This window comes from Corella eumyota, chromosome 7 (assembly GCF_963082875.1).
Source record: "Corella eumyota chromosome 7, kaCorEumy4.1, whole genome shotgun sequence".
Classification (NCBI taxonomy): domain Eukaryota; kingdom Metazoa; phylum Chordata; class Ascidiacea; order Phlebobranchia; family Corellidae; genus Corella; species Corella eumyota.
The window spans coordinates 10227271-10252664 of NC_137496.1; the positions used below are offsets into that span (position 1 = coordinate 10227271).

The 25394-nt window shown below is 30.6% G+C and overlaps 2 protein-coding genes across 3 annotated transcripts; one reads left to right on the forward strand and one right to left on the reverse strand.

Annotated features, from left to right (window-relative positions):
* The first annotated feature begins 1507 nt into the window (after positions 1-1507).
* On the forward strand, positions 1508-22283 carry LOC145759147 (uncharacterized). Of its 2 annotated transcripts, XM_082572903.1 has the most exons (11): positions 1508-1660; positions 1731-1806; positions 14937-15151; positions 15860-16446; positions 17125-17272; positions 18217-18408; positions 18764-18877; positions 20006-20154; positions 20215-20361; positions 20663-20778; positions 21135-22283. In XM_082572903.1, the coding sequence occupies exons 1-11, from the start codon at positions 1628-1630 to the stop codon at positions 21548-21550; spliced, it is 2193 nt and encodes a 730-aa protein (XP_082429029.1). In that variant the 5' UTR covers positions 1508-1627; the 3' UTR covers positions 21551-22283. The 2 variants fall into 2 exon arrangements, with proteins under 2 accessions (XP_082429029.1, XP_082429030.1); XM_082572904.1 differs by lacking the exons at positions 1508-1660; positions 1731-1806 and adding an exon at positions 4525-4672 and having other exon boundaries at positions 21135-22282.
* LOC145759148 (G patch domain-containing protein 4-like) lies at positions 22030-24477 on the reverse strand. Its single transcript, XM_082572905.1, has 7 exons — positions 24346-24477; positions 24162-24235; positions 23781-23873; positions 23521-23604; positions 23053-23189; positions 22562-22637; positions 22030-22429 (listed from the first exon to the last, which is right to left on the reverse strand). Exons 1-7 carry the CDS (start codon positions 24392-24394, stop codon positions 22262-22264), a joined length of 681 nt encoding a protein of 226 aa, XP_082429031.1. The 5' UTR covers positions 24395-24477; the 3' UTR covers positions 22030-22261.
* Positions 24478-25394: the final 917 nt, after the last annotated feature.

Below are 25394 nucleotides of genomic sequence, written 5' to 3' on the forward strand. Positions count from 1 at the left end.
AGGAGTTTATACCGTTTTTAGCGTCTTATTAAAAAGTACCATAGCATGGAGGCAGTGGGAATTGAACCCAGAACCGTTAGTTTTATGCTTTGCAGGAGTTTGTATCGTTTATAGCGTTTAACTTAAGGGCACTAAAGCATGGAAGCACTAGGAATTGAACACAGAGCCGTTCGTTTTTGGACTTAGCAGGAGTTTATAGCGTTTAAAGCGATTTATTAAAGAGTACCAGAGAATGGAAGCAGTGGGAATTGAACCCAGAACCGTTGGTTTTATGCTTAGCAGGAGTTTGTATCGTTTATAGCGTCTTACTTAAGGGCACTACAGCATGAAAGCAGTAGGAATTGAACCCAAAACCTTTAGTTTTTGGCTTGGCAGGAGTTTACACTGTTTATTAAGTCATACTTAAGAGTACCATAGCATGAAAGCAGTAGGAATTGAACCCAGAACCGTTAGTTTTAGGCTTAGCAGAAGTTTACACTGTTTATTAAGTCATACTTAAGAGTACCATAGCATAGAAGCAGTAGGAATTGAACCCAAGATCGTTTGTTTTATGCTTTGCAGGAGTTTGTATCGTTTATAGCGTCCCACTTAGAGTACCATAGCATGGAAGCAGTAGGAATTGAACCCAAAACCGTCAGTTGTTAAGCATAGCAGAAATTCGTACCGCTTATAGCATCTTACTTAGAGTACCATAGCATGAAAGCAGTAGGAATTGAACCCAAGACCGTTTGTTTTATGCTTTGCAGGAGTTTGTATCGTTTATAGCGTTTAACTTAAGAATCCTATAGAATGGAAACAGTAGGAATTGAACCCAGGGCCAAATTGACTTACCCACTTCAAATTCTTGTTAATTTTTAACTATAATAGCAGGGGTTATTGTAATGTAGTTAGCTTATCAGAATATGAGATAGCAATTACTTATCAGTTTATTTGCTGATGGCAGGGTTTTGTTAACATAGCTGACAAGTTAAAATAATCGCTTTTATAGTTAACACAACAATAACTTCATTAAGTTAGTTAATAAATGTAATCACATGTTGTTTTGCGATTTTTAAATATTGCTAGAACCGTAAAAGTAATGGCATGTGAGGACCGTAAAAGTAACAAGAAAAATTTAAATTAGTTCTTAAAATTATAAAATAATAATAACCTAATATTAGATATCAAATGATTATTAAGTTAGGGTTATATAGATTTAGAGCAAAGAAGCGTGCGTGGTGTAGTGGTAAGAACACTTGCTACACCACACATAAGGACGTCGGTTCAATCCCCACTGCTCTCATGCTGTAGCGCCCTTGTGTAAGGCGCTATAAACGGTATGAACTCCTGCTGAGCCAATAATTAATCAGCAGCATAATTACCGGGCAATTATGTTCTATAATGTCCCAAACTGCCACAGGCAACTCGAGACTGGGTCTGAGTAACTAATGTTACTCTATGTTTAAGTCGCGCATTCGACTTTCCCACATCGAGGATAAAGATATATACAAAACAAAAAAAATTGATTTTTAGAAATTGTTAAAATTTAAAAAGTATCAAAAAAATAATAATTTAAAACGAATTAAATAGGAACTACTAACGAAGAGATTTTATTGATCTCCGATTCAAAAATGAAGTTATTTTGAAAATGCCAAATATTACTGATCTATTTACATGCATGGTATGTATAGTTATGTAAAAAATTAATATTTTAAATCTACGAAAAAAAATTAATTAGTTTTTTTTTTTAGAATTGGAAAATAGAGGAAAACGTAAAAGAAAATCAAAATCAAACTAATATTCGAGAAAAAGAATCAAACAAAAAAGGTTAAAACAAATTTTAATTTAAAAAAAAAATTTAAAAGTAAAAAGTTAAAATATTTAAAAAAATTTAATAAAAAAAAAAACTACCCCAATATGTACCCAATTTTGTAATTTCTTTTCAAAATAAAACGGCGTTACGAAGTAATTTATTGTGCCAACAAAAAACAGGTGCATTTATAACATTAAACTCTAAATTTTTTAAATCTATTATAATTTAATTCTAGTTGCTATATCAAATCAATTACTATAACTAAAACAAAATAAAAACATTACTAAAAATCAGGTTTGGCCTGTAAGGGTAATTATTTATATATAATACCGATTTAGGTCCTTATAAGAATGTAAAGACTTTTGTTTTTTTTAAGTTATTTTATTAAATTTGTATTGGGTTTGCGGTTGTTTGGACTTGAATTGTTTTGTTTACTTTATACGGGGTGTGCTTTATAACAATAGCTTACCGGTTGAATAAAAACAAAGGTTATAAATATAATTTTTGGCGAAGTACATTTAAAAATGTAGTAGATATTTTTTTTGAATTGTTGAAATTATTGTAAAAATAAAGAAAAAATTTTACTTGCAATTTTTAAAAATTTTTTCTTAATTTTTTTTGAAATTTTTTTTTAATCCGCTTGATGGCGATATTGTTTCTTGAAAATATTGGTAACTTTTTATGAAAACTAGTTAATAACCAGCTCTCATGCCAGGATTTTAATTGTAATAATATGGTCGCAACTCTTAACTAATATTTGCTCACGATAAATTACCTGCGCACCACAAATGGCAGTTTTATATATTTTGTAGGACTATAAATTATGTAAAAAAAATTTTTTTTAACTGTAATAAACTGTTAAAATATACCAAATTTTTAACTTGTTCATAGGTTTACGCCATTACTTTAAAAATGTTTAACTTTTTGGCATTATAATTTAACATACACTCATCGCTTAAGCTTTGTAGTCGCTTTTTGCTTTTAAATATTTACGTTTTTTGGCGTTTTACAGATTTTTTAACCTAATGATGTGAAAAGCCATGGATTTGTAATTTTAAGCCAATAATATTCGGTTCTAGTCAACTTTTACTTGTACAGCAATTTGGTGAACTATACATAGCTTAAAGATAGCTTAAAAAACCCGTGTTTTACGAAATTATACGGTGCTTTTAAACAACTTGTTTTTACGTTGTTTTTTTCTCAATATATGAAAAATTTATGTACACGGACTTCTTATGTTTAAATTTTATTGGTTTTTACTTAATAATTTTTGTACTTTTTTATCTTTGATATGGGAAGGTCAACTTTATGGCCCAAACATAGGGTAACATTTGTTACCCCGACCCAATCTTGAGTTAACTTTGCCAGTTTTCAATATTCTTGATTAAAATTGACCAATAATTAAACTGCTAACTGTTTTTTTTGATTTAGCAAGAGTTTATAGCGCCTTACTCAGGGGCGTCACAGCATGAGAGCAGTGGGGATCGAACCCAAGATCTCGCGTAATAAAGCCAAGTGTTCTAACGACTATTTGCATATTTATATACAAAAATATATTCTTCAAATTTTGTTTAAAATTTATGTGGTTTGGACAAATATTAATATTGATTCAACGTCAAATATTTAAATATATCTTAATAATATTGTTTATTCCTTAAATTAATACGGTCTTATATGTCACAAGTGTAACATAAATGTAAAACTGATAGAAAAATGGCATATGCCTGACGTCTATGCAAAACAAAGGGGGTTTTGTGTTATTGTTTAAATAGAATTTCTAATGGAAAAATGTTGTTAATTTTTAATAAAGTGAAGTACCAATTCCATTATCACATATTGTTTATCAATTTATTATCAATATAAAATATATAATAATAAGAAATAACGAAGAAAACGTATATAGTCATTTTTATTAAGCTATTTATGATAAAAAGATAAAAAAATATTAAAAAGGTAATGATTTTGTTTTTAAATAATAAAATGTTGGCTATAGTAACTTTTAAAAATAAGAAATTTGAAAATATAATTTCTATAACGAATATTACAGTAGTTATATATCTGCGCGTGACGTCATCAGTTATTATATCGGGCATAATTTTTTTTTCCAAAAAAAATATCAAAATTTTTTATTTGAAATTTTGACATTCCAATAAAATCGCGATAGTCTAAACAACATATTGCTAAAATATCATTAAAAAATACAATAAGGTTAAAATTTTAGCGAAACTTTAAAGTTTTCTCTACAATTGTGTAAATATTTACATAATTTATACTCAAAAAGGAAAACGATATCTCTAAAACTTTTGTTTATTTTGCTTCACTAATGATGTATTTTGTTTTTCACGGGGGGTAGTTTATTTCAATTAGCGTTTTTTTTTTGTTAAAAAAAACAATTTTTTGTATACATATAAATATTTTTTTTGTTTAAGCGGTTGTAAGTATAAATATTTACTGCTATTAATTTCTCAAGAGTATGTCTTCTGTAATTATATTAAATCAGTCACGTTACTTCTTAAAATCCACTTAATTCTTGACCTAATTAGTGGAAGCTTACGATTTAAATTGTGTTCCTAAATACACAACGTTCAGACACGGCTAGAATTGAAGAGTCTAGCAGGCAATACGTTGATACAAAAGAGTTGTAATCTAAAACCAGTCAGCAGTTGTAATTTTGATGTTGTTAAATCTAGTGTAAAAAAACGGGGTTAAAAAACTTAACCAAGAATCTCATAGACAATAGTGTAGCTAGGCGTAAAAGTCGACGTGACTGAAGGAGAATTAAAGGGATATAAAAACTACTGCGTCGCGGGTCGAAATTTATTTGTCTGTAAGTGTAGTTCGTGATATACTTTTCTGCAAAAATGATGGAAACGATTTTTGGTATGTTAATTTTTTTTATTTTTTGATAAAATTTTTATATTAAATTTTTAATTTATAAATTATAAATTTCGAAATGATTTAATTTTGTCGATTTTTGCTATAGTCATGCTGTCCTGGCATTAATTAGTTCAATAAACTTTACTTTAAATTTTTAGGTTTTAAAAATAATTTTTTTTATTAAATTTTGTAAAAATTTAATAAAATCCTATAGTAATTTACAATTAAATTTTAATATAAAAATGACAATATATCCTACACAAAACTTAATTAAAGTACTTAAAGCCTACATTTATTAAAGCAATTTAAAATGTACGCTGATTAATTGGCAGATGTAATTAGGGCTAGGGTTATTTAAGTTTGTATATAATAACATATCGTTAGTTCATATTATAATTATAATAGATAAAATAAGTCTAAACTTTTGAACAGGCATTTGTTATTTGTTTATGTTAGTCTGCAGTCAGACAGTCAGAAGTCAGTTTGTATTTAGATTTTAGTATTTAAAAAAATATTTTCAAAAACATTTAAAAAATTTTTTGAAAAAAAATAAAAAAATTTATAACAAAAAAATTGGCAGTTTTTGAGCGTAAAAACTTAATATTGGTTCCTTAAATATGAAATAAATATTTAAAAGTTTTAAAACTAAAGTTTAATTAACTTATCAACACACTTAAGTAATAAGAATTAACAAAAAGCAGCCATTGGTTGAAATTTAGATAAAACTGTTTGCGTTGTCACAACGAAAGCGCCTTGCACCAATTAGACCTAACCCTTTCACCGCCGTGGCATAACACTATTAAACGTATTTAGCATTGAAAGGGTTTATAGTTTGGAAATCAACAAAATCCTGATAAGAAAGGTCGGTGGCTGGTAGATATACCTACTTGTAAAATGTAGGCGGGGCCTTAACGTTGATTGACACTTGGGATTAAGTACTTCAAATTGATAAAAAAATGTCGTCAAAAAAAGCGATTTTCGTTAATTGATTTATGAAACCCCCATTTTATTCGATTTTTTTAATATGTAAATTCAGTGGATATAAATTACATTTTAATAATGAAACCGCGGTTTTAATATCAAGTGCTTCTTTACATAAAGGTTATTAATTTCCAATCTGGATTTGATTAATTATTTTTATTTTCTGTTAAGTTAATATTTGCGAGAGCTTTTATAACTAAAGGTCGTTTGAAGTGGTGGCAATTAAAAAATGATGTGCAAAAAAGATTAAATCTTAATTTTTTCGCTGTCATGTTTTGAATATACTGACAATGAATTATTATGTATGTAGTTAGTAATTTTTCTGCGCACCACAAACGGCAGTTTTATTTATTTTGAACGGTTATAAATTGGACATATTTAGCCATTAAACTGCATTATAGATATACAGACAAAAGCATGCAAAAAATACTAATTAAACTACAGGCCGAAAGGTTTTGGGCTCGAGCCGCATCAATGCCACACTATTCGCTTTTAAACCTGGCGTTTACAAATAGCTTAAACACATCAAAAGGTTTCGGGTTCGAGCCGCACTAATGCCACACTATTTGCACTTAAGCCCGGCGTTTACAAATAGCTTAAATTCATCAAAAGGTTTCGGGTTCGAACCGCACTGATGCCACACTATTTGCTATTAAGCCCAGCGTTTACAAATAGTTTAAAAAATACACCAAAAGGTTTAGGGTTCAAGCCGCACCGATGCCACACTATTTACCCTTGAGCCCGGCGTTTACAAATAGTTAAAAAAATACACCAAAAGGTTTAGGGTTCGAGCCGCACCGATGCCACATTATTCGCTCTTGAGCCCGGCGTTTACAGATAGTTTAAAAACACGTCACAACAGCACATCATTTTTTAAAACATGTTCAAAAAAATTAAAAACATAAAATTTAAAATCAATTCATTATCACCCAATTAACACGTTTTTTTATTTATCCAGTGTTTACCCTAATCAATAACCACGCTTAGTAAACGTTGCGATTTTCTAGCGTTAGTCACGTAAGAAAGATTGCGTTTAAGAGGCTTTACTGATAATTCGAAAATATCAATTAATAATTAACTATTTATATGCTAAATTAGAATCTTTGGAAAAATGCGATTATAGTTTAAAGTCCGTGTTTTTTTTTGCATACATCTTTATCTTCAATGTGGGAAAGTCGAATGCGAGACTTAAACATAGAGTAACATCAGTTACTTCGACCCAGTCTCAAGTTGCCTGTGGCAGTTTGGGATATTATAGATTAAAATTGCCCACAATTAAGCTGCTGATTAAGTGCTGGCTCAGCAGGAGTTCATATCGTTTATAGCGCCTTACTTAAGGGCGCTACAGCATAAAATTAATGGGAATCGAACCCTTGACCTTATGTAGTAAAGCCAAGTGTTCTAACCACCACAGTAAAAAAATGTAAAATGTATTTCGTGAAATTTTAAAAACTTCTTAAAGACAGTTTAAAATGTCAAAAATTAAATCACAATATATTAGTTTTTTTTACTTATATAAAAATTTTATAAACTGCTATCCCGCAGTTAGATCTTATATCAATTATAATATAAGCTGTGTTAATGCGATATAACAACGGGATACCGTTTTAAAATAACGTTTTCTCTTGGAAATATTATAAATGAAATTGTTTATCATGCGTAAAAATAAATTTTAAAAATAGTCTAGTCGTTATCTTATAAATGTGTTTTTTTGCGTAGTGGTTAGAACACTTGGCGTTACTATGTGAGGTCCTGCGTTCGATTCCCACTGCTTCCATGCTGTAGCACCTTTGAATAAGGCACTATAAACAGTATGAACTTTTACCAACCCAAAAACCGATCTTCAGATTAATTTTCGAGCAATTATAATTAATAATATCACAAACTGCTAAAGTCAACTTGAGACTGGGTCAGGGTAACAAATGTAACCCTATGTTTAGGCCGTAAGGTCGACCTTCCCACATCGAGGATAAATATATACAAATAAACAAGTATTGTTTATTTCAATGTCGTAATAATAATACCGATGACCGTTAATCTTGTATATCGTTGTAGAGAAAAGGACCGCAGGCGATTGTGAATAATTGCGACTTATGACGTCATAGAGTATTTCTTAAATGTTGCAATATGCGTAATAAACGTTACGTTGCATTTTATACATATATATATATAAAAGTATATTATAAGTAACTTTTTAAATAATGGTTAAAATTAAATTTTAGGGTTTATTTAGACAACTATTTGACATTTTTTTAATTCAAGAGGCCAGTGGTATTTTTATTTATTTTATTAAAAATGTCATTTTTATAGAAATTGATAAAATCAGTTTTTATTTTGCAAAAATGAGTTGACAAAATTATTCTGACCTTTTTAAAATCGTCGTTTGACCAATAATATTTGCGGGAAAATAGTAATGTCGTATTAAATTATGTAGTTAGACCATTCAGTGCCGTAGGCTATGTCTTATCTTAAGTTTGTGAGATGGTTTTTGTTATTTTTAAAGTTTAAGTCGCTTTAAAAGACAATAGAATTTAAAAAAGCAAAAATTTAGATTCTTAAAATTCTAGCTATAGAAAAAGAGTAGAATTATGTGAAAATATGTGAAAAAAATATCTAAACCTAGAAAAAAAACGGTTTAAAAATTGATTAATTGATATAATAAAAAGAACACTGAAATTTAGAAGTGCAAACATTTATTTTTAAAAGTTTTAGCAAGTTGAAAATTATTTTTAAAAAAAAGTATTTTTGTGATGACATATTTAATAAGAAATGTTAAATAGTTATAAAAAGCTTTTATAAAAAGCCGTATAATTTAGTGCGTAGGCCAAAAAAAATTCTAAAAATATTTAAATTTAAAAATATAAAAAAGAATATAATTTTTGGGAATTTTCAAAAAAATTTCAAAAGAAAAATATCAGTGTGTGGGTTGAAAGAATAAACCCCCGATTACGTAATTTCTTAGTTTTTACCTAGAATTTTTGCGCAAAAAAACAAAAGCCTTACGATTTATCATTTTTTGGTAATTCTTTGAAATTTAACCCAGGGTTTTTTTCAAGATTAAGTAGTTTTAAATATTTTGTGTTTTTTATTGTATTAGAAATACGTTACAGATATAGAAGACTGTTATTATGATATTAAATACACCAATTAGATTCTTAAAAGTTTATATTTATATAAAACCTAATATTTAAGTTATTTAGAATGGCAATTATTTTATTTAGTTACGAAAATTAATTTTTTTTTTAAAACAAAAAAATAAAAAATTTTTGGGGACGTTTTTAAATTTTTCGCCCCCTAAAATTTGTTTATTGAAATAACCCCCGCACGTGCATGGGTATTATTCTTACTTACCCAGCCGTGAATTTGGGTAAACAGTTGGTATTGTGACGTCATAATATAGGTTTTTAAGGGTCAATACGTGATATATATGATCACGTGATTTTGCCCGCGAAGACGTAGAAAAAATTCCTAGTTAAAAAAACAAAAATAAAAAAAATTATTTTTATTTTTTTTTAACAGTTTTTGGGTTTACCAGTTTCACGAATTTACGTAGAATATAATTTATTTTTAGTTAATTAAATTAATACACGAAATAGTTAAATACCATTGGGTTTACTGGTACTAAGTCATGCTTTTTTTAATATTTGCCCGTAACCGAAAACTTTACCGAATTGACATATTCCCGAAAATTGGATTTTTAAAAACGACATTTCACCAAAATTTTTGTCCAAATTTTTGTTAATCTCCCATTTAAACCATGTGAAAAATAAAAAAAGGAACAATTTAAATAAAATCTCAAAAAAATACGAAGTTCACATAAGGCCGCTAATACAAAACGGGGTAAACAGAACTTAAGTTAATAACCTTAATTTGTAAACAACATTGTTCTCTCTATTAAAGGGTTCTAATTACTTAGTTATAACATATGTCAATTTTGTTATTTATTCTGCGGGTTCATATCGAAACTTAATGAACGTGGGTACACCGTTGTTTACCGTTTCTGTTTTTTTCACACGCTCCGTTCTAAGTTATGTAAACTTCGATGTATTGTTTTTAGGATAAGAGGTATTATGGTTTAACAACTGCGGCTAGGATGGGAAATCCTAACTACAGGATTTAAATATAATCTTTTTTGTAACTGTTTAGGTTTTTTACGCGCTAATGGCTGTATATATTAAACAGTAAAATTTTTGACATGACTTTTTTTATTGGGTATGGGTGTGCTGTTGTGACGTGTTTAAGCTATCTGTAAACGCCGGGCTCAAGGGCGAATAGTGTGGCATTGGTGCGGCTCGAACCCTAAACCATTTTGGTGTGTTTGAGCTATCCGTAAACGCCGGGCTCAGGGGCGAATAGTGTTGCATTGGTGCGGCTCGAACCCTAAACCATTTTGGTGTGTTTGAGCTATCCGTAAACGCCGGGCTCAAGGGCGAATAGTGTGGCATTGGTGCGACTCGAACCCTAAACATTTTGGTGTGTTTGAGCTATCTGTAAACGCCGGGCTCAAGGGCGAATAGTGTGGCATTGGTGCGACTCGAACCCGAAACCTTTTGGTGTGTTTAAGCTATCTGTTAACGCCGGGTTAAATAGTAAATAGTGTGGCATTGGTGCGGCTCGAACCCGAAACCTTTTGACGTGTTTAAGCTATCTGTAAACACCGGGCTCAAGGGTGAATAGTGTGATATTAGTGCGGCTCGAACCCGAAACCTTAAGACTCGTAATGTAGTAACCAGTAAATCACATTACTTGACAATTTGGTCGTAATTTTAAATTTGGTTTGACGTAATAAAGAACGCCCACTAACGGATTTTCATTTTGGAGTATTTTGAAATTTTTTGCAAATTATTCGGAATTTTCTTTTATCCGGTAAACAAAGGAATCAGTCATGCGCAACCGATCTATTGTTTACGACACAATCGCACTCACCGACATGTGATCTGTATTTTGTGCATTTCTAACCCTTTAAAAACTAAAACCCAAATTTTACGCCTAAAGTGTGATAAAAATCGAGTGGTTTGTCGGTAAAGGGTTATAGAGATTAGAAACAGGAATTCCGTTAAAATGCGGGGTAACGGATACCCCTAACCCATATTAAGGGGGGTGTTAAGCCCCTGGGTAAAATAAAATTACGACTCAATTAGTTTTGGGTATAAATATTTAAACAGAGGGCTAATTCGAACCCCTATCTACTTAACCCTGTAATTTTAAATCTAAAAAACCAAAAATTAAAAAAATGGGTAAATTTTAAATTAAGAAAAATGTTTTTCCCTCTTCTGTTATTTTTCGGGACCGGCCCTTACCGTCACTCACATTGATCTTAAATGTGATTATTTAAGGGGCGTTTACGGGTGGGTTAACGTGAAAGAAAAGACTCGTGGGTAGGTGACACAACATTTTTTTGTTTTCAATCTAAGTAACAATGGATTGCATGCGAACGTTAACAAAGTAAAAAATTCCTGATAAAAAAACAAAAACACCTAAAATTAAAAACATTTTTTTCTTTTCTTAAAAGTATTTAAAAATATTTAATAAAAAAAATTTTGCGCACCACAAACGGCAGTTTTTAATATTTTGAAGGCCTATAAATTGAACAATGCCCATTTACCTCGGTTGTATATGGATTATTTAAACTAAAAGGTTTTGGGTTCGAGCCGCGGCAATATCACATTATTCGCCCTTTATCCCGGCGTTTACAGATAGCTCTAACACACCAAAAGATTTGGGGTTCGAGCCGCACCAAAGTCCGGCGTTTATAGATAGCTCAAATACGTCACAACAGCACACCATTTTCTAATAAAACACAAATTAAATAAGAAATTTGATATCAGGCAGTTAAAACTACATCTTTAATGGACTTTTAACTTTATTTAATCACAAAGACGCGCTATAAACACACTACAAGAACTTAACTCAAATTAATTGAATTTCTATGACAACACACCCATTAATCGTCGGTCACGTGACCCATTATTTTATAAGGGTGTTGTTTTATATAGACGTACGGACTTAATTAGGTCTCAGAAAAAAATAACAGATTCCATTAGTCACTTTATATAGCACTAATAAAAATTTTATGTCGACTTTTTAAATGTAAGGCGCCGTTTAAGTGTTTTATTTTTCCTTTTCCTGTATTCAAATGTTTAAATTTTATACGGAGTGGTTACATATATACTGTAAAATATTTTAAATATACGAATTTTTGAACTATTTTTAATATTAAAATTAGGTATTGCCAAAATTTTAAATTTTGGGGTCATTTTTCAAAATTTTTTTGTGGTCATTTTAGAAAAAAACTTGCGGTTATTTTTTACTGAAAATTTATTTTATTAGAATCTAAAATAAGGCATATGTAGTAAGAACGCTAAATTTTTATCAGAAATTTTAATCTTTGATTTCTGCTAATAATAATATCGATTCACCAACTCTCCTTAGAGATTTGTATCAAGCAATTTTGATCAATAATCGACATAACTTGATCAAAAATTTCATTATCAAATCTCGGCGGGATAGCGGGAATTTTAATGTTTAAAATTCGATCGTATGTTATATGTTAAAAACTACATATATTTAATACTTTTAGCTTGTCGAAAATTGTATTAATATTTAACTTTCTAGGGGTTTTAAAAATTAGAATTAATACCCCTTTTTTTCACTTTAAAAGCTAAAAGCGGTAATGAAACTTTTAAAGAAACTCTTACCAAGTTTAGGCTCATTTATAATACGACTTATATATGGAAAACAGGTGTTTTCAGCTTGTAAAGAGTTTAAAATCTAGTTTTCTAGGTAAGAGAAAAAAAAATATTGAAAAGTACTGAAGCGTAGTCTCCTTTTTGTTTTGTTTTTAAATAGTTCCAATTATTTAAACAGTTACCCAGACCTAGTAGAAAGCTTACCTAACGTACTTTTATAGTTATATTTATTTCTATTTAAATACAGCAAAAAATAGACTTAAAACATTTAAAAAAAATGATGTGAAAAAGTAGAGATATAGAAATGCATTTTTTTTTTTAAATTAGAATTTGTAAGATACTTTTGTAATTCGTTGAAAAGTTGGGTTAAATAGTTCGTATGAGTTTAAAAAACCAGTCGAGTGAAGTATATAACGATATAGAAAATGTATGGCAAAATCCTTGATAGTAACCAGACATAGTTAGATATTATCTTAAAAAATTCTAAAACAAAGTTTTATCATTTTTTAGACATATCCGTAATTTAAATCGCCATAAAATCGTATTTTAAATATTCAAAATGTAATAATATCGTTAAATTATTGCGCTATTATCAAAATGTAAAAATAAATTGTCGAAAAAAACATTTAATAATTAAATAGATTACAACATTTTTAAATTAAAATCAGAATACGTTGCAAAAAAAATGGCAAAACATTTCAAAAACACAAACAACATAAAATAAGGCGTTGCGATTTACTAAACAAAAAAAAAATCTTGCTAGCTCTCTTACGGAAATATATACATCGACATTTCACAAAAATAAATAAAAAAAAGTTTTAAATTTAATTGCAAAACCCCAGTTTTATACTTGTGTTACTTAAAAATGATACGATTTGGTGTAAGGTTCTTAGGTAAAACTAGCCTTTTTTACTTTGCATGAGTGACTACGCTACCCTTTTAGTAGATTTTCGAATAATAATATCGATTCGCCTATCCGATACTTAGATAGCAGTATAGCCAAAGTTTTTTTACAGAGCTAGTTTTTAGGCATATTTGGAAGCTTCAGTTAGGTAATAAAATTTAGTTTTTTGTAGTTCATTAATTGAATAAAGAATATATCTATCTAATTTTTAAGTTTTTCCTATTTAGAATTGGTAGTTTTTTTCTTATTTCAGCGATTAATATTAAAGTTTTAAAAAAATGAGATCTTGTGAGTCATGTAATGGTGTAATGATTCATATTAATCTTTAATTATAAACTTTTTATTTAATTTAAATAAGGTTTTAAACTTATAAATTTTTCGGATTTGTCCATGCGTTTATTGTAAGCGAATTTTTGTGATATTTAAAAAACGAAATTTTTAGAAAAAATTGTAAAATCTATATTGTTAAAATTAATATCTATAAATAATAAACTTCCGTTTGTGGTGTGCACGTGAATTTTCACGGGCAAATATTAGTAAAGAATTGCGACCATATTACAACAATTAAAATATATCGAATAGAATTAAAAACAATATTATATAATATCCTATAGGCGTAAAGGGTATAAGTACTGCCCTAAAACAACAAAAACAGTGTTGAAGTTACCTTAATTGCCCGACTATTTGGATTAGAAATTGTAAAGAGATTTTAAATAGCAAATTTATGAAAATTTTTGTATCTAATTTTTTAAAAAATTTCAGCTCACCAAATAAGTTATTTCTTTTAATCCAACATTTTTTATTTTTTTTAAAAATTAACAAATTCTTACAAATTTTTGTACGTAATTCTTTAGAAATTTAAATCCCAGTCATTAGTACAGAACATAAGGTAAACACATGGGACGTTTATAATATCCTTCTATTAGGCAGTAAATTGTGGGTTATCAAATCTCAGACGAAATTTCGTTTTTTGTAAACGCGTGTTTTTATATACCACATATGCGTAACTACTTTTATAACCCTATACCTACCAATTGGCTCGTTTTTTGTTTTATAGTATTAGTATTTACAGTGCCGTTTGTAGGTAAAGAGTTGCTAGCCGCAAGGCCTTGGAAAAGCGTATTTTTCGTTTTAGAAACCCCTTTTTGTAGATTTAGTATTAAAACAAAAGAATAAAAGATTAATATTTGGTTGAACAGTTGCAGTCCCTTTTTTTAAAACTTATTATTTTGTAAAAATTTATTATAATAAATATATGTATACATAACAGTATTTATTTTATGAAATATCAGTTAGAATATTTTTTCTTTTAAGCTAGACTGACAGTTAGTGTTTAAAATTCAGATCGATGAAAATTTAGTTAAATCTAATTAAATTTTTCAGAACTGACATTAAGAAAGTAAAAATATTGAAAACGTAGTCTAGTGTTTTGGCTTTGCTACAAAAGGTCTTGGGTTCGATTCCCACTTCTTCTATGCTGTAGCATTCTTAAGTAAGGCGTTATAAACGATACAAACTCCTGCAATTATATTCAATAATATTCCAAACTACAAATCAACTCGAGACTGGGTCGGAGTAACAAATGTTATTCTATGTTTAGGCCATAAATTCGATCTTCCCACAGCGAGGATAAAAAAATATTAACAAAATAATTTTGAATAAATATTTAAAAAATCAATTTTTATTTTTTTAGAAAGTGACTCTAGCGCGTTTACGCCAAACTTTAACTTAACCCATATCAGTCCAAATCTCGACAAGCCCTCGCCAAAGGTCGTGACGTCACCATTATATGACGTCATCGCAGGATATTCACCTATCATGGACGTAAAAGGCGACGTGCTGTCTTTACAGGAAATTCACAATTCCGTCCAAGTAACTCTGGACGAATTAAAACTTCAAAATTTAAAGGTAAATCCAATTTATAGTCCCACAAAAGAAAAAAAACTGCCGTTTGTGGTGCGCAGGAAAATTATTTTGAGAATTTTTTTTTATATATATCTTTATCCTCGATGTGGTAAAGTCGAATGCGCGACTTAAACATAGAGTAACATCAGTTACTCCGACCCAGTCTCGAGTTGCCTGTGGCAGTTTGGGATATTATAGATTATAATTGCCCGATAATTATGCTGCTGATTAAGTGCTGGCTCAGCAGGAGTTTATACCGTTTATAGCGCCTTACTCAAGGGCGCTACAGCATAAGAGCAGTGGGGATTGAACCCACGACCTCATGTGTGGTGTAGCAAGTGTTCTTACCACTACACCACGCTGCTAGTATTTTTTTTATTTCGAAAAATTTTAATAATTGATATATATATTTCTTGTTACTTTTACGGTCCTCACATCTTATTTTTTTACTGTTTAAATTTTTTTAAAGATCCGTAAAGTAAAAATGATCGAAAACTAGTCAAAAGTTAAAATAATTTAGGGGTTGTTGTTTTAGCGTTTTAAAAGCCGGGTGTTGTTACAAGGGTGTGCTGTTAAACTTATGTTGTGAAACTTTAAACTGAAAGTCGTGGTTGACTAACATTAGGAAATGAAAGGGGTTTTTGATTTTTTTTTGTTTCTTCACAAAAAAAAATTATTTAAAAAAAAATAATTTTTTTTTTAAAATTTTAGATTCGCGAAGCTGTCGGTGACGTCACGAAACTACGTCACATTGTCGATGACGTCATAAAGCCAATATGCAAACGAATACGACACGAAAAAATCCAAGGATTAGATTCTTTAAAACACGTTTTACGAATCAACCAATCAGCGATCAACACGTCACTAGCCCCAAGGTCACCCCTATCAGAACCCTGTACACCGTTAAAAGAGCCCCCGACGAACTTAGAAAAGCGAAATTCGGGGTCATGTTTGTTCCCGACGATCGAGCAACCCATATTGACCCCTAATAACAAACAGAGGGCCTCGTTCCCAACGGGAGTAAGGTACCCCGCTTTAAACAATGTCTCCTTGACCCAAAGTCCCGCGAACTCCCGCGGAAACAGCCGCATGGGGTCGCCGTTACGACATTTATCCCCTCTCCTTGCTCGCCTCACGACGTCGTCTGCTGTTCCTGAGATGACGTCACGTCATGAAGAGCTACGTCAATATTGCGATGACGTCGACAAACACACGTCATCGCTTCAAACTATTTTTATCAACTTCACTCAAAGGGTTTTTATTTTACTCAAGACTTTCTGCAAGCAAGCTAAAAATCGGTAAGTCTTTGATTATATATTTATGTAGTGGTTAGAACACTCGGCTTCGCTACATGAGGTCCAGGGTTTAATCCCCACTGCTGCCATGCTGTAGCACTCTTGAGTAAGGCGCTATAAACGGTATGAACTCCTGCTGAGCCAGCACTTAATCAGCAGCATAATTATCGGGCAATTATAATCAATAATATCCCAAACTGCCAAAGTTAACTTGAGACTGGGTCAGGGTAACAAATGTCTATGTTTAAGCTGTGAAGTTGTCCTTCCCTCATCGAGGATAAATGAATATAATAAACATAATATTTTTATCTTTACATAAAATATGTTGTTTAGTAAGACTTATGTTGTTATGTAAGTATATCTACTCAACCATATATACACGCGTTATTACACTTACTTACTTTTACTTTCTATTTATAAGCACATTTAAATATTACATAGCATTGTAAATGAAAGATGATGTAGTGGTAAGAACACTTGGCTTTACTACGTGAGGTCGTTGGTTCGATCCCCACTGCTTCCATGTATCAATAATATTTTAAACTGCGAAAATCAACTTGAGACTGGGTCAGGGTAACAAATGTTACTCTATTTTTAGTCCGTAAAGTCGTCCTTTTTCCGTCGAGGATAAATAAAAACATAAAAAATAAACCCATATTAAATTATGACGTCATATTTTAGGAGTCCGTCGAAGAGTAGTTTAAACGAAGATGATGACATCACAGAAATGGCCATTGTTGAAACGATGGTAAAAATTCGACAGATGTTGTGGCCGAATGTGGACGCGGTGTCAGGCCACCTTTTCTGCGAGGAAGGGATTTCAAAAGAGGTATGTTTAAAAAAAATAAAAAATGATTTTAAATTCGTGTCATAAAATGTGCCAAAAATGTTTGAATGTGCCTAAAATTAACTTTGTCAATGTGCCCAAAAAAGGCAAATGTGCCCAAATTTTGTGTTAGATATTAAAATTGTGCCGAAAATGTATTTAAAAATGTCCAAAATTTGTCTAAAATATATTTTATTTGCCCAAATTTTGCCTTAAATGTATGTTAATTATCAAAATGTGCCATAAATGTGCCTGAAAGTAATATTTTTATCAAATTTATGCATAAAATATGCAAATTGTAGCTTTAACGACTAAGTAGGGCTAACTTTAAAAATTGTTTTTTAAAAACATTTTGAATGAAAAAATTTAAAACTTCTTACAAAATTGGGTCAAATATCTTTGTGAATCTAAATTTTTGCTCGCCTTGACCCCTTACCAGTGCATTTGAACTTAATAAACCCCCATATTAACACATACATGCATTCAACACACCCTTCCCACTCTCCTACCATTTGATGAATCATGACCGGTAAACTAGGGGCGCGGCATACATTTCATCACACACTTAATAAACTATTTTGTCTAAGTATCAGAATTTGTAAATGCAGGAATTTTTACAGATTTTTCGTATTTATTTATTTATCCTCGATGTGGAAAGGACGACTTGAGCGCCTAAACATAGGGTAACATTTGTTACCCTGACCCAGTCTTAAGTTGACTTAAGCAGTTCGGGATATTATTGATTATAATTGCTCGATATTCAAGCTGCTGATTAAGTGCTGACTCAGCAGTATAGTTTATACCGTTTATAGAGTCTTACCTAACGGCACCACAGCATGAAAGCAGTAGGGATTGAACCCAGGACCTTATGAAGTTAAGCTAAATGTTCTAACTACTACATTTTTTTTATTTTTATAAAAATTTAAATTGTTTTTATTTTTGTTTAGCTCGCCGACGAAATCGACTGTGAGCGTTTTCCAATCGTCCGAATCCTTCCTGACGTCACTCAAAAACTAGATGACGTCATCAGTCGATCGCACGCTTGGCTGAACAAGGACATAATGGATACGCACCACACCAAATTAGCCCTGCACAGACTAAAGAGAAGATACAAAAAAACGGAGAGATTATATCAAGACGTGAGTTCAAGTTTTAAATTTTTTTTATATATTTATTTATCCTCAATGTGGGAAAATCGAATGCGCGACCTAAACATAGAGTTACATCAGTCACTTCGACCCAGTCTCAAGTTGCCTGTGGCAGTTTGGGAAATTATTAATTATAATTGCCCGGTAATTATGCTGCTGATTAAGTGCTGGGCCAGCATGAGTTTATACCGTTTATACTAAGGGTGCCATAGCATGTAAGCAGTGGGGATCGAACCGATAACCCTAAGTGACCAATGCTTAAGCAATCCTTATTTCATAAAAATCTTACAATTTTAGTTAAATTTTTTTGTGATAAAAATGTAAAATTTTTTCTTTTTTTTCGCAGATGAGAGAACAACGTCGTCGATTATGCACCGAAGCAGAACGTAAAGATGCGAGTGTAAACACAAATATTATGAGGTTAAAAAAAGTTGAACAAGAAATCGAATCACTAAAAGAAGTAAGTTTAAAATTTTGGTTTTATACAAAAAAACTTTAAGCATTTTTGAGTTGTCTATAATTGAGTTGTTCAGGGTTGAGTTGTCTTTGAGTTAAGTTATATTTTAGTTAAGTTGTCTTTGATCCGAGTTGTTTTTAAGTTAAGTTGTTTTTGGGTTAAGTTGTCTTTTATTTAAGTCGTCTTTGGGTTGAGTTGTTTTTGAGTTGAGTTGTTTTTGAGTTAAGTTGTTTTTGAGTTAAGTTGTCTTTTATTTAAGTCGTCTTTGGGTTGAGTTGTTTTTGAGTTGAGTTGTCTTGAGTTAAGTTGTTTTTGGGTTAAGTTGTCTTTAATTTAAGTCGTCTTTGGGTTGAGTTGTTTTTGAGTTAAGTTGTCTTTGGGTTGAGTTGTTTTTGAGTTGAGTTGTTTTTGAGTTAAGTTGTTTTTGAGTTAAGTTGTCTTTTATTTAAGTCGTCTTTGGGTTGAGTTGTTTTTGAGTTGAGTTGTCTTGAGTTAAGTTGTTTTTGGGTTAAGTTGTCTTTAATTTAAGTCGTCTTTGGGTTGAGTTGTTTTTGAGTTAAGTTGTCTTTGGGTTAAGTTGTTTTTGGGTTAAGTTGTCTAGAGTTATGCTATCCAGAGTTGAGTAGTTTTGAGTTAAGTTATCCAGGGTTAAGTTGTTTTTGAATTGAGTTGTTTTTGAGTTGTCTTTGGCTTGATTTGTTTTTGGGTTAAGTTGTCTTTGGGATGAGTTGTCTTTAATTTAAGTTGTTTTTTAGTTGAGTTGTCTTTGGGTTAAGCTACTCAGAGTTGAGTTGTCTTGAGTTAAGTTGTTTTTGAGTTAAAATGTTCTAGGTAAGTTTTCCAAGATTAAGTTGTCTTTGAGCTGAGTTTTTCCAAGTTAAGTTGTCTAGGATTAAATTTTTCTTGCCAAGCGCTTTTTTGTCTTTAAGTCAAGTTAAATTTGGGTTGAGTTGTCATTAATTTGAGTTGTCTTTGAGTTGAGTTGTCCAGAGTTAACTTATATTAGAGTTAAATTATCTTTGAGTTAAATTATTCAATCTTAGGCTATTTTTAGGTTGAATTACCCAACTATTTTTTTAATAAAAAAAATTTTTTTATATTGTTTTTTTAAATTATTTTATTTTTCAACAGGAACGAGAACGAACCAGAAATAAACGACGAACATTAGAGGTTAGAATGAGAACGACAACAGATAATATCGATCACCTTAGAGCCCGCCATCGAGCATTAAGAAAAATCGCCCTCGATATTGGAAACAAAATAGAGACAAGAGACAGAAAGTAAGTAAAAAAAAAAATTTTTTTTTTTTATTTTTTAAAACAATTTTTGAATTTTTTTAGTCGTCAACTTATGGAGTCTACAGTTCGATCCCAGGGCTCTGACCAAGAAAATTTCCAGAATAAATTAACAATTTGTGACGATTATATCGGATCTTTAAAAGCTAGAATGCAAGAAATTTCAAACAATTTAAAAGCTTGGAACACAAGGTAAAATTTTTGCGTTTTTTATTATTTTTATTTTTTTATTTTTTTTGCTATACATGAGTTTGTGGGTTCGATGCCAACCACCCTTAGTAAGGCGCTATAAACGACCCTTGAGTAAGGCGCTATAAACGGCAATTTCATTTAATAATATCCCAAACTGCCAATTTCAACTTAGACTGGGTCAGGGTAACAAATGTTACTCTATGTTTAGGATGTGAAGTCGCCTTTCCATATCGTGGATAAATAAATATAAAAATAATGTTTTTTTTGTATTTTATTAATTTTTGGGTGATTTTATTTATAGATATAAAGAAAAAGCAGATCCAGGAGTTCTAAGAAATAAATTGGAGTCCGCGAAGGTCCGGGTTCGACTCCCGGCAGTTCGAGAAAAAACTTTTATTCTAAAATCGAGAATGGAAAGTAAGTTTTTAAACACATTTTTAAATAGTACCATATTTTATTAAGTTAAACACCCAGCAGAATAGCGTAGTGGTCAAAACACTTTTCTTCACTACGTGAGATCTTGGGTTTGATCCCTACTGCTCTTATTCTGTAGCGCCCTTGAGTAAGGCGCTATAAACAGTATGAACTCCTGCTGAGCTAGCACTTAATCAGCAGCATAATTATCGGGCAATTTTAAACAATGATATTCTAAACTAACAAGTTCAACTTGAGACTTGGTGGGGTAACTGATGTAACTCTATGTTTAGGTCATAAAGTCGGCCTTTCCACATTAAGGATAAATAAATAAAAAAAATCTATTTTAAATTTTTTAGATTTAAAAGAGGCTTTAACACTAGCAGAAGGGCGTTTAAACGAATCAAACGTTGATTGGTGTACCTTGTGTTGCCATCTAAATTGGCCTGATCAGTTCATTCTTACCCTACCTGACATTAACGCAAAATTACGACGACAACGAAACACAAATCTTACCGATAGCGATGATAGCTCGTCAAGTGCTTCGTCGACTTCAGCCGGGAAAACTCGCCGGCTCACCGGCGCCACCGTGCGTAAGGTCGCCGAGCATGTGTTAGCCCGCTGTACGGACGACGACAAGCAAATGTCATATATGTTAAACCTATGGTTGCATCATAACGGCAGACAGGCTAGCATAGAAAAACTTTTGCATGCTCTTAAAGCTTCCCAATTACCAGAAGTTGCGCAGTACGTGGAAGACAATGTACGCTGTTAGCGCCGTCAGTGGTGAAAATAACACCGTTTTTTGCCCCCCCAAAAAAAAAAAATTTGCCACAAAAATTTAAATTTTGGCCTTATATATATTAATAGATTTTAGGGTGGTGTTTTTTACCACTTACGGCCTAATAATATGCGTACTATTTCATTTTTTATGCAATATCTATTACTGATAATCATATGGTAAAAAATAGCTGAAAAACTTGCCTCTTTAAGTAGTATAGCCCATCCTATATACCCCCTAACGACTGAAAAAATGTCTATGTCAAAAAAGGTGATTGATGCATTTATTTATAGTAATATAGAAATCATACATTTATGTTGTCTAACCGTCCTTAATATTTATGCTGCTGGTCTTACATTTTCAATCTATGCTTATATTTGTTTAGATACCTAATCATTTATTTATTTAGAAATAGCAATAACTTAGTTAACTAGAATTTTATTACCCTAAATTAGATTCTGACATAGTTTATTTTTAAACTGAATTTTAGATTTTAGTTGGTAGTACAAAAATTGGAAAAAATTGCCAATTAATTAAAACGATAATAAAGTGTTCGGACTGCCTATTAACTACTGTTATCATTATAAATATAATCATTTTTTGTTGTATGTTGATGGTTTGTTTATTGCAGTTTTGTGTTAAATATCTTCCATTTTATAATATGCCATTTTGTTTTTCAATAAATAAAAATTTTCATTTTCAAATTTAAATTTTACTTTTTTTGTTAAATTTTTTTAATTTTTTTTTTGGTTCAGTTAAACTTTTGCAGTCTTCGTTATTAATATCAGTTAATGAGTTTTTCATTTTGTTTTTCTTTCGTTTCTTTGATTTAATTTCATCAGGCTCTTCAACAATTTTCTTTTTTTTGGCATCCTAAAAAATATTTAATTAATCCTTAAAAAGAATAATGAACGTAAGTCCTTGGGTTCAATCCCTGGTATTGCCAAAAAATTTACATATGGTACAGATAATATATTATATAAATATATAGAAATTAGAACTTACATTTAAAACAATTGAATTTTCTTGTGCTTCTAATCTGGCAAGTTTTCCACTTAACTTTAACCCGTGTCTAGCTCCCCTTAAAAAATAATTTAAAAAGTTAGTTGACTGGCAGCGTGGTGTAGTGGTTTGTACACTTTGCTTTACTACACGAGGTCCTGGGTTTGATCCTCACTACCTTTATGCTGTAGCGCCCTTGAGTAAGGCGCTATAAATGGTACCAACACTTAGTCAGCAGTATAATTATCGGGCAATTATAATCTATATAATATCCCAAACTGCTAAAGTCAACTTGAAACTGGGTCGGAGTAACTGATGTTACTCTATGTTTAGGTCGCACATTCGACCTTCCAACATTAAGGATAAAAATATATAGAAAAAAAGAGACTGGGTCAGGGTAACAAATATTACTCTATGTTTAGGTAATTTATTTTAATTTTATTTTTTTAGATGCAACTTTATGGAAATCCTCAAAAAAAAAGAAAAAAAATTACTTATGAGCTGTCCTTCCTCCACAGGCATTTAAAAGCTCATCATCAGTAAGTATTTTGTGTTTAATTTTTACTTCAATATCTTCAGTTGTAACACAGTCTTTATCTTTATTTAACACACCATTGTTAAGAACAGCACTCTATTAAAAAAGTAATTTTTTTTGTATATATTTTTATCTTCGATGTGGAAAGGTTGAATGTGCGACCTAAACATAGAGTAACATCAGTTACTCCGACCCAGTCTCAAGTTGCCTGTGGCAGTTTGGAATATTATAAACTATAATTGCCCGATAATTATGCTGCTGATTAAGTGCTGGCTTAGCAGGAGTTCAAGCGCTTTACTCAAGGGCACTACATTATAAGAGCAGTGGGGATTGAACCCACGACCTCATGTTGGTGTGGCAAGTATTCTTACCACAACACCATGCTGCCGGTTTATTATATTAAATATAATATTAGATTTCTTCTTACTTTAACAAATCTTCCATATAAAAGTTTTTTTTCATTTTTCTTTAAATGTTTGCTTTTTTTTTTAGTTGATACCTTCAGTCCTTCCTAAAATTAAAAAGTTATTTTTTTTTTAATTAAAAATCTAATATCAAAATTGGACACAAAAAATAATAGATATTACACCATATAAGGTTTTTTAGAAGGGCGATAAATTACAAAAGAGTTAATTTTTTTAAAGGAATATTTGTACAATCTGCTTTTTTTTTAAAACTGTTGATTACTTTGTGATGTTCAACTTTAATATTTTCTGAGGCATTTTTAAATGCAGCATCCCACCAATGGTTTGTAAATTGTTCACCCAATTTATGACCAACCTAAAATTTAACATTATTATAAATTAAATAACTATAAATATAATTTTTTTACAGGTTTATCTTTAATGTGGGAAGGTTAAATCCACAGCCTAAACATAAAGTAACATTTATTACCCTTACTCAAGTCAACTTTGATAGTTTGGGACACTGGGAGCAGTGGGGATCGTGCCCAGAGCCTCATGTAGTGAAGCCAAGTGTTCTTACCATTACAACATACTGTTAAAAGTTATATACTTAAAATTTGCTAAAAAACGCAGGAATAGAAATGGAAAAACGATTTTCACTTACTCCTGCAGTGTCACATTTAATTTTAACTTTTATTGGTTCTGCCATTCCATTTTCATCCCGACCAAGGCCCTTACCTTAAAATTAAAGTAAAATTAAACAAATAAAATTAAATATAGTTTTAAATCGCAAAATTATATATAAGTATATTAAAAATTAAGTGAATATATTTGGGCTATATGAGTACCTGAGCTCCAGCCATGTTTTTTCATGTGGTTTTCGGCAAATTCAGACATTATAGTAACTCTAAAATCAACTTTAAAAAATAATTTCTAATTTTTGTTTACGTTTTTTATACACATGTCAACTTTATATATTCTAACAACGATTGATGTAAGTAAAAATTATCCCCAGTATGTTATTTTGCGGGTTTGCATTTTTATTAATTATAATTTAATAAAATTTGTTATTATAGCTATCTAAAAAAAAAAAAATTCAACAATTTTTGCTACTAAATAAATTTAGGTAAAAATTTGTGTTAGATATTTTTATAGTGTTGTTTATTACGTTTTATTATAAATATATTTAAATATAAATTTATTGTTAAAATGATTATTAGTTTTTAATATTAAATAACTTTTATTCAAATACCAAAAAATGGGACAAATTAATACGTCATATTTTTTAAACAATGACGTCAAGAAAAATTGTTTAACATTCTGGTTATAACTGTTGTTGTTAAAATGCAAAGGTTCCGTAAAGTTTTTATTTAAAGAAAAAAAACATGGTTTTATAGCCTCAATTTTTAGGCAAAAATAGGTTTTTATTAAAATTTTATGTGTGTTTGTATTTAAAGTGCGATATACTTTAAAATGTTGGTAGAATTTATTTTATTTTGGTGCGAAATTACAAAATTTTTGCTGACAAATTATATGCGTCACGTGATTTTTTACGACGGCTTTACTATAAGTTAACGTTTTAATAAAGAGAAAGACTATATAGATTTTTTTAATGGTACAGCAATAAAACACTACTATCACTTAGACAGTCGGACAGTGAGAGGGTTTAAAATTACATCTTACTTTTATTAGGACAAAGTTTAAATATTATAGTCCATATAAAAACTGGCAGCGTGGTACTGTTGTAGTGGTCTCTACTACCATACACAAGGTCCTGGGTTCGATTCCCAGTGATCTCATGCTGTAGCGCCCTTGAGTAAGGCGCAATAATCAGTATGAACTCTTGCTGAGCCAGCACTTAATAGGCAGGGTAATTATCGGGCAATTATATTCTATA

What these genes read in the sequence shown, in the direction of transcription:
- LOC145759148 (XM_082572905.1), bottom strand. Translation starts at nt 24,394, where the DNA reads ATGTCTGAATTTGCCGAAAACCACATGAAAAAACATGGCTGGAGCTCA. An exon ending in AAAACATGGCTGGAGCTCAG is followed by an intron (nt 24,236 to 24,345) that starts GTACTCATATAG and finishes TTTAATTTTAAG; the next exon opens with GTAAGGGCCTTGGTCGGGAT. An exon ending in TATATGGAAGATTTGTTAAA is followed by an intron (nt 23,190 to 23,520) that starts GTAAGAAGAAAT and finishes CTTTTTTAATAG; the next exon opens with AGTGCTGTTCTTAACAATGG.
- LOC145759147 (XM_082572903.1), top strand. Translation starts at nt 1,628, where the DNA reads ATGCCAAATATTACTGATCTATTTACATGCATG. An exon ending in TAAAACTTCAAAATTTAAAG is followed by an intron (nt 15,152 to 15,859) that starts GTAAATCCAATT and finishes TTAAAATTTTAG; the next exon opens with ATTCGCGAAGCTGTCGGTGA. An exon ending in AAATCGAATCACTAAAAGAA is followed by an intron (nt 18,878 to 20,005) that starts GTAAGTTTAAAA and finishes ATTTTTCAACAG; the next exon opens with GAACGAGAACGAACCAGAAA.